We start from the raw sequence: 24,424 nt of genomic DNA, 5'->3' as shown, positions 1-24,424 counted from the left end.
TTTAACACCACACGTTGTGACATACACACTGAGGGGGTATCGGCCCCCTCACCCGTCTATCTGAGGACACACCTCTAGGCTAACCCTAGCCTGCCTCTGAGTCCTCCTCTAATGGGCTAGGGGAGGCTATCTTGGCCCGACACTGGTCAGTCGGGCCCGGTACCCAGAGTCCAGACCAGCACTGGCTCTGGCTCTGGTACCACGCCACTGGCTCGAGCCTGCGCGGTCCTGATAAGGACGGCGTGCCAGGGGGAGACCAGGGCTCTATCTAGGACGTCTTCCGTCTCCTCTTCTTAGCTAACACAACACTCCCGAGCCCCTCGATACATTCCCCTTTTATACCCAACCCCTCCCTGAGGGGTGGGGCCCCGGGGGATCATAATGACCGAATCGACCCCCCAGGGTGTCTGGCGCGGACGTCGCAGAGGGCACCTGCTCGTGCACACATGTAGCCCCGCCTACTGTGTTTGTTTACCATAGGCTGCCATGCATAACGGGCTCTCTCTCTAACACCCCTACATCACTCCCCCCCGCATAGCATGCAGCCGTCCCGGCTGCCAACATACAAAAATTTGACAATAAAGGTGCCTTCACCCCCTGACCGCGCGTGTGCCTCACTATTTTTGAACAATAACAGGAACCAGAACAAGAACGCAACAGCAAGATGAGAAAACAACCCGTCGCACCCCCCCCGAATAAATACGAATTCCGTAAAAAAAACAGCCTATATACAATCAGCAAGGAACCCACCACGCACACACAACACACGGTGAAGCCAACATATGTACATCCGAGGAGTGGGGAACACACCACCCACACAACATCCAATGAACACAACAGCTATGTACACATTTTCCGGCCTCACAACAGTTTGCGCATTTTAGCGCGCGTCCTTGCAGCGGGCCCCTCACACGGGGTAACCGCGTGTGGCGGACCATCAGGTGGCAATTGTCCGTCTTGGGGTGAGCATTCATCCGACTCCGCGTGACCCTCGGTATCCGCAGGAGGGGTGATTGGGCGTGAGCCCGTCACTCCTGATGCACCTGAAGGTGGCACAGCCGGCAAGGCATTAGGTGAGAGCGACGGAGACGGACCCAGCGAGTCGGCCGACCCCCCACATGCTTGGCCACGCGCGTGTGAAGTGTGATTGTGTACCGCAGAGAAGGGTTTTAACCTAGAGGGGTGCACGAACCATCGCCGCTTCCCCCACTTGATGCGCACGCACTGCGGTCGTAACACCTCCACCACTTCCACAGGGCCCCGCCACGGCCGCACCAGTTTAGAGGAGGTTGCCAGTGGCACCTGGGGGCAGTGCAGCCATGCCTTGTCCCCCGGCTTCCACTGCAGCATGTGCGCTCGACTCAATCTGAGGCGCTCATTCGCCTTCTGACGGAGGTCAGAGTTTTGCATTGCAGCATCCCGTGCCTCGGTCAATTTGTCCAGATTAAATTTAACGTGGTCAGCCAGATTAGTTTTTCCCTGCGGCACGGGGATCTGCAACTGGGCACGAACAGGCGGGTCTGGTTCTCGGCCGTACATGAGGTAAAAGGGAGAAAACCCCGTAGCTGCATGGGGTGCCATCCGGTACGCCGCCAAGACCCCCTGAATTTGTAGGTCCCAATCCGTTTGCGAGTCCGAAACTTGTTGTGATAACATGGACGTGATGGTGCGATGCAACCGTTCGACCATCCCGTCAGTTTGTGGGTGATATGGGGAGGTCCGAATTTTCTTTGTGCCCAGGAGATCACAGACTTGTCTGAGTAGTTTACCGGAAAAATTTCTGCCCTGGTCGGTCAGCAGCCTCTCCGGAGCACCTTTGTCCAGGACATAACCCTGAACAAAGGTCTCCACGATGGCTGCTGCCGACTGGTTGGCCAGAGGCCAGGCCATAGGCCAGCGTGTAAAATACTCGACACCAGTCAACAAATATCTATTCCCCCTGGGGGTGGCGGGGAATGGTCCCAAAATGTCCAGAGCGACCAGCTCGTTTATCCTGGACACTTTGATCGATTGCAAGGGCGGGTTAGACTCCCGTGCCGGCGGTTTGCGTTGTGCACATCGAGGACATGATCCCAACAAATCCCCAACATCCCTCGTCATGCCAGGCCAATAAAAATCAAGTTGCAGCAAGGCGAGAGTCTTTTGGGTCCCCAGGTGTAGGAGGCGCTCATGAGCGGCCCATACCACCCTGCCCCGCAACCCAGTAGGGACCACCAGCCGATGTCGACGCGACTTCCCGTCCCAATGCATCAGCAGGCCTTGGCACATTTCCCATGCGTCGGAACCACCTCTTTTTCCCCCCGCCGCACCGCCAACGCGACGTCGCCACCCGAGGAGGGACACATCCTCCATCTGGAGGCGCCCCCAGTCAATGACGGGCAACCCCAACAGGGAATCTTTGCCCTGTTGTTCGATCGAATTAGTAACTACTGTATCGTCGTCGTTGGCGGCCGCCAAGACAGGAACCGATGTGTCCCCTGGAGGTCTGCAACGTCCAGACCCCAGGAGGCATGCACACTCGGAGGTGGTTGGCAAGCGCGACAGAGCGTCCGCGTTGGTGTGGCGAACGCCCTTACGGTATGTGGTTTGGAAATCGTAATCCTGGAGGACCTCCAACCATCGGGACAATTGTCCCGATGGCTGTTGAACCCTCAGGGCGTACTGCAGTGCCGCATGATCTGTGCGGACGGTGAAATGCCGACCGTACAGATATGGGCGATACTGTTGGATGAAATGGACAATTGCCAACAGTTCCCTACGGGTGACACAATATCGTTGCTCCGCTGGAGACAACACCCGACTGCCGTACGCAACCACACGTTCCACGCCGTCAACCACCTGGGAGAGCACGCCCCCAATACCCGTGTTGCTCGCATCGGTGTCGAGCAAGAATGGTTTTGAAAAATCAGGGTAAATCAGGGGAGGAGCGTTTACCAAAGCGTCCCGAAGGGAGCAAAAAGCAGCTTCCTCCTCCTGACCCCAGCAGAACCGAACCCCTTTTGATGTTAAAGCGTGTAGGGGTTTTGCTATAGTCGCAAAATTAGCGACGAAGCGTCTATAATACGACGCAAACCCAATAAAACTCCTAACCTCTCCCACTGAGGTGGGAGTCGGCCAGGAGCTTACACACTGCGTTTTGGCGGGATCGGTAGAAATACCTGAGCGTCCCACGATGTGCCCCAAATAACGCACTGACTCGCGTAACAAATGGCATTTTTGGGGCTTAAATTTCAAATTAGCAGCCCGCATCTTTAGGAAAACCGCCCGCAACCTCTGGAGATGTTCATCAAAAGTTTTGCCAAAGACAATAACGTCATCCAAATAAATCAGGCACGACTCCCATTGCAATCCAGCCAAAACCAATTCCATCAACCGCTGGAAAGTTGCCGGCGCTGAGTGTAAGCCCATCGGCAACCGGTTGAATTGAAACAGGCCGTGCGGAGTACGGAAAGCAGTTTTAGGCTTTGAATCATCGTCCAGAGGAAGCTGCCAGAATCCCGAAAGTAAGTCCAATGTGGAGAAGAATCGCGCTCCCGCCAAAGCGTCAAGCGATTCGTCCATCCGTGGGAGCGGGTATGCGTCGGCAACCGTAATTTTGTTAAGGCGCCGAAAGTCAACGCAAAACCGCAACGAACCGTCCTGCTTCTTAACCAGGACGATCGGCGCTCCCCAAGGGCTGTTGGAGGGAGAAATGATGTCGGCGGCTAGCATGTCATCAACAGCCGATTTGACATGGTCCTTTTCGGCGGGACTCAACCGAAAAGGATTCTGGCGTATTGGCGCGCTGTCACCCGTATCAATATGGTGACGCAGCAGATTAGTGCAGCCCAAATCGTATTTATCCCGACTGAAAACGTCGGAAAATTCCCTTAGTAGTGTCTTAAGACGTTGACGCTCTAAATTTGACAGGTCCGTCGATCCCGCACAAAGCGCCTCGAGCCACCCTTCATCGCTGTCCGAATGTGGTCGCGGTGCAGGGACAGCGCCGACATGACTCGCGACGGGTTCCTCACAGGGCACCGGCGTTGCGTGAGCAAGCACGGTCCCCTGTGGGACCACCACCGTCTGCGAGCCCACATTGAGGACCGCGATGAAGGGTTCTCCTTCCCCTCTCACTATGGTCTGGGCCGGGAGTAAATCAGGTCCACTGACCCCGGCCCTAGACGGTCCCAACAGAACCCCTTGAGCCCCAATGCCCTTAGCGAAGGGCCGCCGAAGTTTCAAGGGAATCAACATTTGCGCCCCCGGAGGAACGCGCACCGTTCTATCTACGAACGCCGGCACCGTCGCGAACGCCGTCCGGCTCGTAGCGGGGGATGGCAGAAACGCCATGCGTCGGCCCGATGGGAGCTCAATGCATCCCTGGTCGATTAATATCCTAATCGGCATTTTGGCCAGGAAGTCCGTCCCCAGCAGGCACGGAACCGCCAGCGAGGAGGAAACAAAAATCGGCCCAGACAATTTAATATCCCCGACACAAATTTGGGCACGAATTTGTCCGATGATGCCAAGTGAACCCCCGTTAGCAGCAAAGAATGGCACGTTAACAGGCATCAAAGGACGGCTTTGGGCAGGGAGAATGTTATAAATCAACTCCGAAATAATGGTCGCCGATGCTCCTGTATCGACCAGGATGCGCACCTCGACCCCATCGATGTGGCCCACAACGGCCGACGACCCTGACGACGCGGCTACAACCCGATGGGCCAACACGGACCACTGGCTGGGTTCAATCTGAGTACCCAGAGCGGTGCGTGTTGGTGCCATGGTACGCGATATTGGCCCCCCCTTCGCTGCGGTGTTTGAGTGTGTGACGGGCGTGTGCGTGGGCCAAGCATGAGGGGTGCCGCGACTCGCCGGATTATGATGGTGGAGCTTGTGACGAGGGCCAGCGTCCCGTTGAGGTGTCGTCCTGCGCTGCCCAGGAGAGCGGCACCCCGAGGCGACGTGGCCCCGGATGCCGCAGTTGTAACAGCGTGGAAGCGCTGGTGACGACGATGGATGTTGTAGACGGCTTGAACCGGCCCGGTCCTCCCGTACTCCCGCTCCATGCTGCCGTTGATGGTCGATGGCGCAAACCTCTTCCGCCGGGAGGGTGGCTGCAGCGACGGCACGCCCGCTCGCCGCCTTGCTGGCCTTCCGTCGTTGAGAGGACAGGTTTGCGTGGAGAAGACGGGCCGCTTGGAGGGAGCACATCTCTGCATCGTCCTGTGCGACAATGACGATGTCTAAGTCGTCCGCCAGCAAAAGTATCTTCTCTGTCACCATGGCGTCGACACCCTCGTCATCCATTCGTGGAAAGGCCTCCTTCGCCAGTGCCAGGAGGCTTGTGCGGTACGCCAGGGGCGACTCCTTCGTCCCTCGCTGGCGATCGTAAAAGAGTTGGCGACAGTCCGATGGTGGACCATATACCGCCGACAGCACCTGCATCGCCTTCCGCAGCGTGGAGCGCCTCTCCTTCGAAGCCGATGTTAGAGTGGCGAGGGCGTCGCTGTCGAGAAGTGCTGGCAGCGCGCGGAGAGCCTCGGCGTCTGTCCACTGTGCCATCTCCTGGTGAGCGAGGAAGCGCCGCTGGAAGCCGCCCCAGTCGCCATCCTCGCCCACAAATTCCTTGAGTGGAGGTAGCCGCTGATGTAAGGCAGCGGCTGCAGAGGAAGAACGCACTCCCTCGTCCGCCTCACTCAAGTCAGCGTCGGCACGAACCAGCGATGGCATCGCCGGTCGCACCCGTGGTGACGTTCCGCCCGTTGGTGGTGACGCGGCAGGTACTGTACTCCCGCCGTTGGACGCGATGCTTAGAGCGGCCACGCCCTCAGCAGCAGCTGCGGCGATGGCGGGAGTTTCAAAATGTTGCTCCGTGGAAATGGCGGGAAGGCGCTGTGATCGTCGGCTGCCGTTGCCCCGTGGCGGTCCCGCAGCCCCCAGCTGCGTGATGGTGTCGAGCATGGCGGCTGCGGCGTACAGCAGCTCGGTCAGCTTCGCGTGCGCCTCCCTCAGCCCCTCCATCGACGGCTCCCCTTCCTCCAGCTGCTGTGGCGTGGATGCGCCCAGCCCCGGCTGGTCGATGGCATCTTCAGCCGTCTCGGGCCCTCCGACTGCAGTGGTGTCTTCTGCCTCTGGTACCCCGACTCGAGTCGTCCGGCGTGTATCCATGTTCGTACTTTGTTTCACTTCTGACGCCAGATGTAGTAACGCTTATGACTCGTTCACACCGGAGTTGGAGGCACACTTGTTTATTTAACACCACACGTTGTGACATACACACTGAGGGGGTATCGGCCCCCTCACCCGTCTATCTGAGGACACACCTCTAGGCTAACCCTAGCCTGCCTCTGAGTCCTCCTCTAATGGGCTAGGGGAGGCTATCTTGGCCCGACACTGGTCAGTCGGGCCCGGTACCCAGAGTCCAGACCAGCACTGGCTCTGGCTCTGGTACCACGCCACTGGCTCGAGCCTGCGCGGTCCTGATAAGGACGGCGTGCCAGGGGGAGACCAGGGCTCTATCTAGGACGTCTTCCGTCTCCTCTTCTTAGCTAACACAACACTCCCGAGCCCCTCGATACATTCCCCTTTTATACCCAACCCCTCCCTGAGGGGTGGGGCCCCGGGGGATCATAATGACCGAATCGACCCCCCAGGGTGTCTGGCGCGGACGTCGCAGAGGGCACCTGCTCGTGCACACATGTAGCCCCGCCTACTGTGTTTGTTTACCATAGGCTGCCATGCATAACGGGCTCTCTCTCTAACACCCCTACACATACACACTCACTTTCACATACACACACTCACTCACTCTCACATACACACTCACTTTCACATACACACACTCACTCACTCTCACATACACTCACTCACTCTCACATACACACACTCACTCTCACATACACACACTCACTCTCACATACACACACTCACTCTCACATACACACACTCACTCTCACATACACACACTCACTCTCACATACACACACTCACTCTCACATACACACACTCACTCTCACATACACACACTCACTCCCACATACACACACTCACTCTCACATACACACACTCACTCTCACATACACACACACACTCACTCTCACACACACTCACTCTCACATACACACACTCACTCTCACATACACACACTCACTTTCACATACACACACTCACTCTCACATACACACACTCACTCTCACATACACACACTCACTCTCACATACACACACTCACTCTCACATACACACACTCACTCTCACATACACACACTCACTCTCACATACACACACACTTTCACATACACACACTCACTCTCACATACACACTCACTTTCACATACACACACTCACTCTCACATACACACTCACTCTCACATACACACACTCACTCTCACATACACACACTCACTCTCACATACACACACTCACTCTCACATACACACACACTTTCACATACACACACTCACTCTCACATACACACTCACTCTCACATACACACACTCACTCTCACATACACACACTCACTCTCACATACACACACTCACTCTCACATACACACACACTTTCACATACACACACTCACTCTCACATACACACTCACTTTCACATACACACACTCACTCTCACATACACACTCACTCTCACATACACACACTCACTCTCACATACACACACTCACTCTCACATACACACACTCACTCTCACATACACACACACTTTCACATACACACACTCACTCTCACATACACACTCACTCTCACATACACACACTCACTCTCACATACACACACTCACTCTCACATACACACACTCACTCTCACATACACACACACTTTCACATACACACACTCACTCTCACATACACACTCACTCTCACATACACACACTCACTCTCACATACACACTCACTCTCACATACACACACTCACTCTCACATACACACACTCACTCACTCTCACATACACACACTCACTCTCACATACACTCACTCACTCTCACATACACACACTCACTCCCACATACACACACTCACTCACTCTCACATACACACACTCACTCTCACATACACACACTCACTCCCACATACACACACACTTACTCACTCTCACATACACTCTCTCACTCTCACATACACACACTCACTCTCACATACACACACTCACTCTCACATACACACACTCACTCACTCTCACATACACTCACTCACTCTCACATACACACACTTACTCACTCTCACATACACACACTCACTCTCACATACACTCACTCACTCTCACATACACACACTTACTCACTCTCACATACACACACTCACTCTCACATACACACACTCACTCTCACATACACTCTCTCACTCTCACATACACACACTCACTCTCACATACACACACTCACTCCCACATACACACACTCACTCTCACATACACACACTCACTCCCACATACACACACTCACTCTCACATACACACACTCACTCTCACATACACACACTCACTCTCACATACACTCTCTCACTCTCACATACACACACTCACTCCCACATACACACACACACTCACTCTCACATACACACACTCACTCACTCTCACATACACACTCACTTTCACATACACACACTCACTCACTCTCACATACACTCACTCACTCTCACATACACACACTCACTCTCACATACACACACTCACTCTCACATACACACACTCACTCTCACATACACACACTCACTCTCACATACACACACTCACTCTCACATACACACACTCACTCTCACATACACACACTCACTCTCACATACACACACTCACTCCCACATACACACACTCACTCTCACATACACACACTCACTCTCACATACACACACACACTCACTCTCACACACACTCACTCTCACATACACACACTCACTCTCACATACACACACTCACTTTCACATACACACACTCACTCTCACATACACACACTCACTCTCACATACACACACTCACTCTCACATACACACACTCACTCTCACATACACACACTCACTCTCACATACACACACTCACTCTCACATACACACACACTTTCACATACACACACTCACTCTCACATACACACTCACTTTCACATACACACACTCACTCTCACATACACACTCACTCTCACATACACACACTCACTCTCACATACACACACTCACTCTCACATACACACACTCACTCTCACATACACACACACTTTCACATACACACACTCACTCTCACATACACACTCACTCTCACATACACACACTCACTCTCACATACACACACTCACTCTCACATACACACACTCACTCTCACATACACACACACTTTCACATACACACACTCACTCTCACATACACACTCACTTTCACATACACACACTCACTCTCACATACACACTCACTCTCACATACACACACTCACTCTCACATACACACACTCACTCTCACATACACACACTCACTCTCACATACACACACACTTTCACATACACACACTCACTCTCACATACACACTCACTCTCACATACACACACTCACTCTCACATACACACACTCACTCTCACATACACACACTCACTCTCACATACACACACACTTTCACATACACACACTCACTCTCACATACACACTCACTCTCACATACACACACTCACTCTCACATACACACTCACTCTCACATACACACACTCACTCTCACATACACACACTCACTCACTCTCACATACACACACTCACTCTCACATACACTCACTCACTCTCACATACACACACTCACTCCCACATACACACACTCACTCACTCTCACATACACACACTCACTCTCACATACACACACTCACTCCCACATACACACACACTTACTCACTCTCACATACACTCTCTCACTCTCACATACACACACTCACTCTCACATACACACACTCACTCTCACATACACACACTCACTCACTCTCACATACACTCACTCACTCTCACATACACACACTTACTCACTCTCACATACACACACTCACTCTCACATACACTCACTCACTCTCACATACACACACTTACTCACTCTCACATACACACACTCACTCTCACATACACACACTCACTCTCACATACACTCTCTCACTCTCACATACACACACTCACTCTCACATACACACACTCACTCCCACATACACACACTCACTCTCACATACACACACTCACTCCCACATACACACACTCACTCTCACATACACACACTCACTCTCACATACACACACTCACTCTCACATACACTCTCTCACTCTCACATACACACACTCACTCCCACATACACACACACACTCACTCTCACATACACACACTCACTCCCACATACACACACTCTCACATACACACACTCTCACATACACACACTCACTCTCACATACACACACTCTCACATACACACTCACTCACTCTCACATACACACTCTCACTCTCACATACACACACTCACTCACTCTCACATACACACACTCTCTCTCACATACACACACTCCCACATACACATACACACACTCCCATATACACACACTCACTCTCACATACACACACTCACTCCCACATACACACACTCTCACATACACACACTCTCACATACACACACTGTCACACACACACACTGTCACATACACACACTCTCACATACACACACTCCCACATACACACACTCTCACATACACACACTGTCACACACACACACTGTCACATACACACACTCTCACATACACACACTCCCACATACACACACTCACTCCCACATACACTCACTCTCACATACACTCACTCACTCTCACACACACTCACTCTCACATACACACACTCACTCTCACATACACACACTCCCACATACACATACACACACGCCCATATACACACACTCACTCTCACATACACACACACACTCACTCTCACATACACACACTCACTCTCACATACACACACTCTCACATACACACACTCTCACATACACACACTGTCACACACACACACTCCCACATACACACACTCACTCCCACATACACTCACTCTCACATACACTCACTCACTCTCACACACACTCACTCTCACATACACACACTCCCACATACACATACACACACTCCCATATACACACACTCACTCTCACATACACACACTCACTCTCACACACACTCACTCAATCTCACACACACTCACTCCCACACACACACACTCACTCTCACATACACACACACACTCACTCTCACACACACTCACTCAATCTCACACACACTCCCACACACACACACTCACTCTCACATACACACACTCACTCTCACATACACACACTCCCACATACACACACTTACTCTCACATACACACACTTATTCCCACATACACTCACTCACTCTCACATACACACACTCACTCACTCTCACACACACACACACACTCACTCTCACATACACACACACACACTCCCACACTCACTCACTCTTACATACACACACACTCACTCTCACATACACATACACACACTCCCACATACACACACTCCCACATACACATACACACACTCCCACATACACACACTCCCACATACACACACTCCCACATACACACACACTCTCACATACACACACACACTCACTCGCACACACATACACACACTTACTCTCACATACACACTCTCACACATACACACACTCACTCACACACACACACACACTCCCACACACACTCGTATCCACACACGCGCACACACACACATCTGCGCGGATCTCCCCGGACCCCCAAAAGATATCTCCACTAATCTCTCTGCACCGGACGATCTCCACCGGTCATCACCCTCCCCCCCCTCCCCTCCCCGCTAGCGCCTCGGGCCTCGGCCTGGTGCTGTGCAGCGGCGCCCTGGGCCGCCTCATGGTGCCCATCATGGACCTGCACGACAACCGCGGCTCCTTCCTGTTCCACGTGGTGCTCGCCTCGCTGGCCGTGCTCGCCCTGCTCGCGCTCATGCTGCTGCCCGAGAGCAAGCGCAAGCGGCTGCCCGACGACCTGCGCCAGGGCGACCGCTACCGACGCCCGCCGCTCTTCACCGCCACCAGCTTCACCTTCGCCGGCGACGATCGCGGCGAAGCCGGCGGCGGCGGCGGCAGGCGGCGCCGTGGGGACGTGCCGCTGCTGTCGGGCGCCGGCGGTGGCGGTGGCTTCGCGTTCCTCCCGGCGGATGACGACGACGGCGCCGACGACGACGGCGACGTTGGCGATGACGACGGCGACGGCGCTGAAGACGGCGCCGGTCCGGCGGAGATGCGGGGCGGAGATCGTCGGCTGGCGCTGGAGGGCCACGTGGTGGAGGCGGTGGGGACGACGCTGCCGGAGCCCGTGGCGGCGACGCCGGTGCTGCTGCTGCCGCCGCCGCCACCGCCGGCGTCGATGGCCGTGGCGCCGCCCGGTCGGAGCCACGGCGCCGGGATCACCGGCGGTGGTGCTGGCGGGCGGCGCCGTGGGGAGTCGGAGGGGCGGGGAGATGAGGGGGGGGAGGAGGGGGGCAGGGGGAGGGCGCAGAGCTCGGAGGCGTGAAGACGGCGCTTGCCACGGAACTCGCGGCTTGCGCTCGCACAGACATACATACATATACACATATACATACACACATACATACACACACACACATATACACACATACATACACACACATACACACATATACATACACACATACACACACATACATACACACATACACACATATACACACACACATACATACACACACATACACACACATACATACACACACATACATACACACTTACACACAGACACACACACCCACACACACACACCCACACTCCCACACACACACACACCCATACATCCACCCCCCCACCCCCCATCTCTCTCTCTCTCTCTCTCCCCCACGGCGTTGCCACCTGTCCCGGTTTTCCCCAGGACCCCCAGTTGCTTTGCTGAGTGAGGGGGGGGGGCTGCAATCCACCCCGGTGCATTGTGGGAAGGGATTGGGAGGGGGGCTGCAATCCACCCCGGTGCATTGTGGGAAGGGATTGGGGGGGGGGGGCGTGAACGGCACCACCACAAAACTTTGTTGTTTCCCACTGCCACATTCAATGCCGAGCTGGCACGGTAACGGCGGCACGGTAACACCAACACGGTAACATCGGCACGGTAACATCCGCACGGTAACAACGGCACAGGGTAACAACGACACGGGGTCAAGCAGGGCCAGGCGCTGTGCTCACGACGCGTTCATCACCGTCACGGTTCGGCTCGGCACGGCTCCTGCGGTGGAAAAAGAAAGCCGGCCTGGCTTGGCCTGGTTGTGGCGGTGGTGGGAAAAATGTAGTTTCTGTTGGTTTGCCGTCTCGGCCTCTGAGCGACCAAAACTTTCCGCTGCTTCTGCTGTGATGGCAAGCGACGGATTGAAACGTTGTGGTTGTTGTTGTGGTTGTTGTTGTGGTTGTTGTTCTGGTTGTTGTTGTGGTTGTTGTGGAGAGGTGGCGGTGGTGGAGCGGTTATCGGCGCGCTATGGACCTGGCCACCCGAGTTCGATTCCCGCTCACGGCCAACACCACCGGTGACGATTATCTGAACTGGTTATGGGCCTCCCCTACAGGCTGTCCAGGGGATCTTTGTTGTTGTTGTTGTGGTTTCCCTGTGCCCTGTTGTGTGACGCACAGAGAGGCCTCGCTCGGGTGCTCACCCATCGCTCACCCACTGCTCACCCATCACTCACCCATCACTCACCCACCGCTCACCCACCGCTCACCCACCGCTCACCCACCGCTGACCCACCACTCACTCACCACTCACCCAACACTCACCCAATCCTCACCCACCACTCACCACCACTCACCCACCACTCACCACTCACCCATCACTCACCCACCACTCACCCACCACTCACCCACCACTCACCCCACCACTTACTCACCACTCACTCACCACTCACTCACCACTCACCACCACTCACCCCACCACTCATCCACCACTCACCCACCGCTCACCACCGCTCACCACCACTCACCCACCACTCACTAACCACTCACCCACCACTCACTCACCCATCACTCACTCACCACTCACCCACCACTCACCCACCACTCACCCCACCGCTCACCCACCACTCACCCACCACTCACCCACTGCTCACCCACCACTCACCCACCACTCACCCAATCCTCACCCACCACTCACTAACCACTCACCCACCACTCACTCACCCATCACTCACTCACCACTCACCCACCACTCACCCACCACTCACCCCACCGCTCACCCACCACTCACCCCACCGCTCACCCACTGCTCACCCACCACTCACCCACCACTCACCCAATCCTCACCACCACTCACCCACTACTCACCCACCACTCACCACCACTCACCCACCGCTCACCCACCACTCACCCACCACTCACCCCACCACTCACCCCACCACTCACCCACCACTCACCCAAACCTCACCACCACTCACCCACCACTCACCCTCCACTCACCTACCACTCACCCTCCACTCACCCAATCCTCACCACCACTCACCCACCACTCACCCACCACTCACCCATCACTCTCTCACCACTCACCCATCACTCACCCAACACTCACCCAATCCTCACCCACCACTCACCACCACTCACCCACAACTCACCCACCGCTCACCCACCGCTCACCCATCACTCACCCACCACTCACTAACCACTCACCCACCACTCACCCTCCACTCACCCACCACTCACCCATCGCTCACCCACCACTCACCCATCACTCACTCACCACTCACCCATCACTCACCCACCACTCACCCACCACTCACCCATCGCTCACTCACTCACCACTCACCCCACCACTCACCCACCACTCACCCACCACTCACCCAAACCTCACCGCCACTCACCCACCACTCGCCCTCCACTCACCTACCACTCACCCTCCACTCACCCAATCCTCACCACCACTCACCCACCACTCACCCACCACTCACCCATCACTCTCTCACCACTCATCCATCACTCACCCAACACTCACCCAATCCTCACCCACCACTCACCACCACTCACCCACCGCTCACCCACCGCTCACCCACCGCTCACCCACCACTCACCCATCACTCACTCACCACTCACCCACCACTCACCCACCACTCACCCATCACTCACCCAATCCTCACCCATTACGTTACCCACCCACCACTCACCTACCACTCACCCACCACTCGCCCACCACTCAACCACAGAGCCGTCTCTAAGGTACACCACTCACCCACCGCTCACCCATCGCTCACCCACCGCTCACCCACCGCTCACCCACCACTCACCCAATCCTCACCCATTACGTTACCCACCCACCACTCACCCACCACTCGCCCACCACTCACCCACAGAGCCGTCTCTAGGGTACACGACTCACCCACCACTCACCCACCACTCACCCAACACTCACCCAATCCTCACCCACCACTCACCACCACTTACCCACCACTCACCCACCACTCACCCAATCCTCACCACCACTCACCCACCACTCACCCACCACTCACCCACAGAGCCGTCTCTAGGGTACACGACTCACCCACCACTCACCCACCACTCACCCACCACTCACCCACCACTCACCCACTACTCACCCACAGAGCCGTCTCTAGGGTACACGACTCACCCACCACTCACCCACCACTCACCCACCACTCACCCACTACTCACCCACAGAGCCGTCTCTAGGGTACACGACTCACCCACCACTCACCCACCACTCACCCACCACTCACCCACCACTCACCCACAGAGCCGTCTCTAGGGTACACGACTCACCCACCACTCACCCACCACTCACCCACCACTCACCCACAGAGCCGTCTCTAGGGTACACGACTCACCCACCACTCACCCACCACTCACCCACCACTCACCCACAGAGCCGTCTCTAGGGTACACGACTCACCCACCACTCACCCACCACTCACCCACTACTCACCCACAGAGCCGTCTCTAGGGTACACGACTCACCCACCACTCACCCACCACTCACCCACCACTCACCCACAGAGCCGTCTCTAGGGTACACGACTCACCCACCACTCACCCACCACTCACCCACCACTCACCTACAACTCACCCACAGAGCCGTCTCTAGGGTACACGACTCACCCACCACTCACCCACCACTCACCCACCACTCACCCACAGAGCCGTCTCTAGGGTACACGACTCATCGGGGCGACTGCCCCGGGCCCTGCCCTCTGGGGGGCCGAAGCGCGAATGTGTTGTGGGGGGCCCCGCACCCCCCCCCCCTAATGGACGACCCTAGTGATGCACAGCAGCTGTTCCTACCGGCGGCTGCTGCTGCTGCGATGGTGATGATGATACTGCTGTTGTAATGATGGTGATGATACTGCTGTTATAATGGTGATGATGATACTGCTGTTATAATGATGATGATGATGATACTGCTGTTATAATGATGGTGATGATGATACTGCTGTTATAATGATGGTGATGATACTGCTGTTATAATGATGATGATGATACTGCTGTTATAATGATGATGATGATGATGATACTGCTGTTATAATGGTGATGATGATACTGCTGTTATAATGATGGTGATGATACTGCTGTTATAATGATGATGATGATACTGCTGTTATAATGATGGTGATGATACTGCTGTTATAATGGTGATGATGATACTGCTGTTATAATGATGGTGATGATACTGCTGTTGTAATGATGGTGATGATACTGCTGTTGTAATGATGGTGATGATACTGCTGTTATAATGATGATGATGATACTGCTGTTATAATGATGGTGATGATACTGCTGTTATAATGATGGTGATGATGATACTGCTGTTATAATCATGATGATGATACTGCTGTTATAATGATGATGATGATACTGCTGTTATAATGATGATGATGATACTGCTGTTATAATGATGATGATGATACTGCTGTTATAATGATGATGATGATACTGCTGTTATAATGATGATGATGATGATGATACTGCTGTTATAATGATGATGATACTGCTGTTATAATGATGATGATGATGATACTGCTGTTATAATGATGATGATGATACTGCTGTTATAATGGTGATGATGATACTGCTGTTATAATGATGATGATGATGATGCTGCTGTTATAATGATGGTTATGATACTGCTGTTATAATAATGGTGATGATACTGCTGTTATAATGATGGTGATGATACTGCTGTTATAATGATGGTGATGATGATACTGCTGTTATAATGATGGTGATGATACTGCTGTTATAATGATGGTGATGATACTGCTGTTATAATGATGATGATACTGCTGTTATAATGATGATGATGATACTGCTGTTATAATGATGATGATACTGCTGTTATAATGATGATGATGATACTGCTGTTATAATGATGGTGATGATGATACTGCTGTTATAATGATGGTGATGATACTGCTGTTATAATGATGATGATGATACTGCTGTTGTAATGATGGTGATGATACTGCTGTTGTAATGATGATGATGATACTGCTGTTGTAATGATGATGATGATACTGCTGTTATAATGATGGTGATGATGATACTGCTGTTATAATGATGGTGATGATACTGCTGTTATAATGATGATGATGATACTGCTGTTATAATGATGATGATGATACTGCTGTTATAATGATGATGATACTGCTGTTATAATGATGATGATGATGATGATACTGCTGTTATAATGATGGTGATGATGATACTGCTGTTATAATGATGGTGATGATACTGCTGTTATAATGATGATGATACTGCTGTTATAATGATGATGATGATGATACTGCTGTTATAATGATGATGATGATACTGCTGTTATAATGATGGTGATGATACTGCTGTTATAATGATGATGATGATACTGCTGTTGTAATGATGATGATGATACTGCTGTTATAATGATGATGATGATACTGCTGTTATAATGATGGTGATGATACTGCTGTTATAATGATGGTGATGATACTGCTGTTATAATGATGATGATGATACTGCTGTTATAATGATGGTGATGATACTGCTGTTATAATGATGATGATGATACTGCTGTTATAATGATGATGATGATACTGCTGTTATAATGATGGTGATGATACTGCTGTTATAATGATGATGATGATACTGCTGTTATAATGATGATGATACTGCTGTTATAATGATGGTGATGATACTGCTGTTGTAATGATGATGATGATACTGCTGTTATAATGATGGTGATGATACTGCTGTTATAATGATGGTGATGATACTGCTGTTATAATGATGGTGATGATACTGCTGTTATAATGATGATGATGATACTGCTGTTATAATGATGGTGATGATACTGCTGTTATAATGATGATGATACTGCTGTTATAATGATGGTGATGATACTGCTGTTATAATGATGATGATACTGCTGTTATAATGATGGTGATGATACTGCTGTCATAATGCCGCTGTTATGATGCTGCTGCTGCTGATGATGATGATGCTGCTGCTGCTGCTGATGATGATGATGCTGCTGCTGCTGATGATGATGCTGCTGCTGCTGCTGATGATGATGATGCTGCTGCTGATGATGATGCTGCTGCTGCTGCTGATGATGATGCTGCTGCTGATGATGATGATGCTGCTGCTGATGATGATGCTGATGCTGCTGATGATGGTGTGTTCATGGCACTATGACGATACCACTGCTGGTATCAGCACGTCTTCGCTCTCTAGCAACTACTGATTGTAACCACTACAACCACCACCACCACTACAACCACCACCACCACTACAACCACCACCACCACCACTACAACCACCACCACCACTACAACCACCACCACCACTACAACCACCACCACTACAACCACCACCACCACTACAACCACCACTACAACCACCACTACAACCACCACCACCACTACAACCACCACCACCACTACAACCACCACCACTACAACCACCACCACCACTACAACCACCACCACCACTACAACCACCACCACTACAACCACCACTACAACCACCACCACTACAACCACCACCACCACTACAACCACCACCACCACTACAACCACCACCACCACTACAACCACCACCACTACAACCACCACCACCACTACAACCACCACCACTACAACCACCACCACCACTACAACCACCACCACTACAACCACCACCACCACTACAACCACCACCACTACAACCACCACCACTACCACTACAACCACCACCACCACTACAACCACCACCACTACAACCACCACCACCACTACAACCACCACTACAACCACCACCACCACTACAACCACCACCACCACTACAACCACCACCACTACAACCACCACCACCACTACAACCACCACCACCACTACAACCACCACCACTACAACCACCACCACCACTACAACCACCACCACCACCACTACAACCACCACCACCACTACAACCACCACCACCACTACAACCACCACCACCACTACAACCACCACCACCACCACTACAACCACCACTACAACCACCACCACCACTACAACCACCACCACCACTACAACCACCACTACAACCACCACTACAACCACCACCACCACTGCAACCACCACCACCACTACAACCACCACTACAACCACCACCACCATTGCAACCACCACCACCACTGCAACCACCACTACAACCACCACCACCACTACAACCACCACCACCACTACAACCACCACTACAACCACCACCACCATTGCAACCACCACCACCACTGCAACCACCACTACAACCACCACCACCACTACAACCACCACCACTACAACCACCACCACCACTACAACCACCACCACCACTACAACCACCACCACTACAACCACCACCACCACTACAACCACCACTACAACCACCACTACAACCACCACTACAACCACCACCACCACTGCAACCACCACCACTACAACCACCACCACCACTACAACCACCACCACCACTACAACCACCACCACTACAACCACCACCACCACTACAACCACCACTACAACCACCACCACCACTGCAACCACCACCACTACAACCACCACTACAACCACCACCACCACTACAACCACCACTACAACCACCACTACAACCACCACTACAACCACCACCACCACTGCAACCACCACCACTACAACCACCACCACCACTACAACCACCACTACAACCACCACCACCACTACAACCACCACTACAACCACCACTACAACCACCACTACAACCACCACCACCACTACAACCACCACCACTACAACCACCACCACCACTACAACCACCACTACAACCACCACCACCACTGCAACCACCACCACTACAACCACCACTACAACCACCACCACCACTACAACCACCACTACAACCACCACCACCACTGCAACCACCACCACTACAACCACCACCACCACTACAACCACCACCACCACTACAACCACCACCACTACAACCACCACAACCACCACCACTGTAGTCACCACTAACCACCACCACTACAACCACCACCACCACTACAACCACCACCACTACAACCACCACCACCACTACAACCACCACTACAACCACCACCACTACAACCACCACTACAACCACCACCACCACTGCAACCACCACCACTACAACCACCACCACCACTACAACCACCACCACCACTACAACCACCACCACCACTGCAACCACCACCACTACAACCACCACTACAACCACCACTACAACCACCACTACAACCACCACCACCACTACAACCACCACTACAACCACCACCACCACTGCAACCACCACCACTACAACCACCACCACCACTACAACCACCACCACCACTACAACCACCACCACTACAACCACCACAACCACCATCACTGTAGTCACCACTAACCACCACCACTACAACCACCACCACCACTACAACCACCACCACTACAACCACCACCACCACTACAACCACCACTACAACCACCACCACTACAACCACCACTACAACCACCACCACCACTGCAACCACCACCACTACAACCACCACCACCACTACAACCACCACCACCACTACAACCACCACCACCACTGCAACCACCACCACTACAACCACCACTACAACCACCACTACAACCACCACTACAACCACCACCACCACTACAACCACCACTACAACCACCACCACCACTGCAACCACCACCACTACAACCACCACCACCACTACAACCACCACCACCACTACAACCACCACCACTACAACCACCACAACCACCACCACTGTAGTCACCACTAACCACTACAACCACCACCACAACCACCACCACAACCACCACCACTGTAACCGCTGCTGCTGCTACAGCCGTGATCAATGCAGACTACTGAGGGCCCAGCTAGCCCCGCTCTTCACTCCCAGCCCCGCCCTTCACTCCTAGCCCCGCCCTTCACTCCCAGCCCCGCCCTTCACTCCTAGCCCCGCCCTTCACTCCCAGCCCCGCCCTTCGCCTCCTAGCCCCGCCCTTCACCTCCCAGCCCCGCCCTTCGTCTCCTAGCCCCGCCCTTCACCTCCTAGCCCCGCCCTTCACTCCCAGCCCCGCCCTTCACTCCTAGCCCCGCCCTTCACTCCCAGCCCCGCCCTTCGCCTCCTAGCCCCGCCCTTCGCCTCCTAGCCCCGCCCTACGCCTCCTAGCCCCGCCCTTCGCCTCCCAGCCCCGCCCTTCGCCTCCCAGCCCCGCCCTTCACCTCCCAGCCCCGCCCTTCACTCCTAGCCCCGCCCTTCACCTCCTAGCCCCGCCCTTCACCTCCCAGCCCCGCCCTTCGCCTCCCAGCCCCGCCCTTCGTCTCCTAGCCCCGCCCTTCGCCTCCCAGCCCCGCCCTTCACTCTCAGCCCCGCCCTTCACTCCTAGCCCCGCCCTTCACTCCTAGCCCCGCCCTTCAATGTGGGTGTAGAGTGTTGGGGCCACCCCTAGGTCGACTCGACCTGAACTTCTGTGCCGCTCGTGCCTCGTGTATATATGAGTGTATGTGTCTGTGAGTGTGTGTGTATGAGTGTGTATGAGTATGTGTCTGTGAGTGTGTATGAGTGTGTGTCTGTGTGTGTGTGTATGAGTGTGTATGTCTGTGTGAGTGTGTGTGTATGTCTGTGTGTGTGTGTATGAGTGTGTGTGTATGTGTGTGTATGAGTGTGTGTGTGTAAGAGTGTATGTGTGAGTGTGTGTGTGTATGAGTGTGTGTGAGTGTGTATGTGTGTATGAGTGTGTATGTCTGTGTGAGTGTGTGTGTGTATGTCTGTGTATGTATGAGTGTGTGTGTATGTCTGTGTATGAGTGTGTGTGTATGTGTGTGTATGAGTGTGTGTGTGTAAGAGTGTATGTGTGTGAGTGTGTGTGTATGAGTGTGAGTGTGTGTGTGTATGAGTGTGAGTGTGTGTGTGTATAAGTGTGAGTGTGTGTGTATGAGTGTATGTGTATGAGTGTGTGTGTATGTCTGTGTGTGTATGAGTGTGTGTGTCTGTGTGTGTATGAGTGTGTGTCTGTGTGTGTATGAGTGTGTGTCTGTGTGTGTATGAGTGTGTATCTGTGTGTGTATGAGTGTGTGTCTGTGTGTGTATGTGTGTGTATGATTGTGTGAATGTGTGTGTCTGTGTGTGTATGTCTGTGTGTGTATAAGTGTGTGAGTGTATGTGTCTGTGTGTGTGTGTGCTCGCTAACAGCACTTGCCCCAACAGTCTGTTCAGGCTATACGGAGGGGGTGGGGTGGGGGTCGCATCTTTGTGGTGTGTGTGTGTGTGTGTCTGTATGTGTGTCTGTGTGTGTGTGTCTTTAAGTCTTCACAATCGCCTAAAGGCTGCGTGGCGTCAACTTTGTGTGTGTTTGTGTGTTCAAATCTAGAACTTGCGTGGTGGGATTTGTGTTATTTAGAGTTGGTGACGCCTTTTAAACAGGCCGTGCGGCCGAAACGTCGCGACAGCTGAAGCCATATCGAAGGGCGAAACGAAACGTGATCGAACCGTGCGTGTTTTTTTATTTTTTTGAATTTTTGTTTTGGAATACACAAACGCTTCACCGTTTTCGAACTGCGGGTTTTGGTGTTTGTTTCGTTTCTTGTTAATATAAAGTGTGTGCACTAATCTCCATCTGTTCCATCTCGCTCCCTTCTACCCCGTGGGTGGACTAATCTCCATCTGTTCCATCTCGCTCCCTTCTACCCCGTGGGTGGACTAATCTCCATCTGTTCCATCTCGCTCCCTTCTACACCGTGTGTGGACTAATCTCCATCTGTTCCATCTCGCTCCCTTCTACCCCGTGGGTGGACTAATCTCCATCTGTTCCATCTCGCTCCCTCCTACCCCGTGGGTGGACTAATCTCCATCTGTTCCATCTCACTCCACCTTCCACCCCGTGTGTGGACTAATCTCCATCTGTTCCATCTCGCTCCCTTCTACCCCGTGGGTGGACTAATCTCCATCTGTTCCATCTCGCTCCCTCCTACCCCGTGGGTGGACTAATCTCCATCTGTTCCATCTCGCTCCCTTCTACCCCGTGGGTGGACTAATCTCCATCTGTTCCATCTCACTCCCTTCTACACCGTGGGTGGACTAATCTCCATCTGTTCCATCTCACTCCCTTCTACACCGTGGGTGGACTAATCTCCATCTGTTCCATCTCGCTCCCTCCTACCCCGTGGGTGGACTAATCTCCATCTGTTCCATCTCACTCCACCTTCCACCCCGTGTGTGGACTAATCTCCATCTGTTCCATCTCGCTCCCTTCTACCCCGTGTGTGGACTAATCTCCATCTGTTCCATCTCGCTCCCTTCTACCCCGTGGGTGGACTAATCTCCATCTGTTCCATCTCGCTCCCTTCTACCCCGTGGGTGGACTAATCTCCATCTGTTCCATCTCACTCCACCTTCTACCCCGTGTGTGGACTAATCTCCATCTGTTCCATCTCGCTCCCTTCTACCCCGTGTGTGGACTAATCTCCATCTGTTCCATCTCGCGCCCTTCTACCCCGTGGGTGGACTAATCTCCATCTGTTCCATCTCGCTCCCTTCTACCCCGTGGGTGGACTAATCTCCATCTGTTCCATCTCACTCTCTTCTACACCGTGTGTGGACTAATCTCCATCTGTTCCATCTCACTCCACCTTCTACCCCGTGTGTGGACTAATCTCCATCTGTTCCATCTCACTCCCTTCTACACCGTGGGTGGACTAATCTCCATCTGTTCCATCTCACTCCCTTCTACACCGTGGGTGGACTAATCTCCATCTGTTCCATCTCACTCCCTTCTACACCGTGGGTGGACTAATCTCCATCTGTTCCATCTCACTCCCTTCTACACCGTGGGTGGACTAATCTCCATCTGTTCCATCTCGCGCCCTTCTACCCCGTGTGTGGACTAATCTCCATCTGTTCCATCTCACTCCCTTCTAC

General features: G+C 53.1%; 1 protein-coding gene across 1 annotated transcript in view; it reads left to right on the top strand.

Moving 5' to 3' along the window:
- LOC144952848 (solute carrier family 22 member 17-like) overlaps positions 1 to 12,550 on the top strand; it is a 33,064-nt gene extending 20,514 nt beyond the window's left edge. The window contains exon 6 of the mRNA XM_078883318.1: positions 11,839 to 12,550. Coding sequence (XP_078739444.1) covers positions 11,839 to 12,550 — 712 coding nt within the window. The remainder of the gene's footprint in view (positions 1 to 11,838) is intronic.
- Positions 12,551 to 24,424: the final 11,874 nt, after the last annotated feature.

The sequence above is a fragment of the Lampetra fluviatilis genome, chromosome 70 (genome assembly GCF_964198595.1).
Source record: "Lampetra fluviatilis chromosome 70, kcLamFluv1.1, whole genome shotgun sequence".
Taxonomy (NCBI): Eukaryota; Metazoa; Chordata; class Hyperoartia; order Petromyzontiformes; family Petromyzontidae; genus Lampetra; species Lampetra fluviatilis.
Note: the sequence above shows the minus strand (reverse complement) of the source record. Positions and strands in the feature narration are given on the sequence as shown.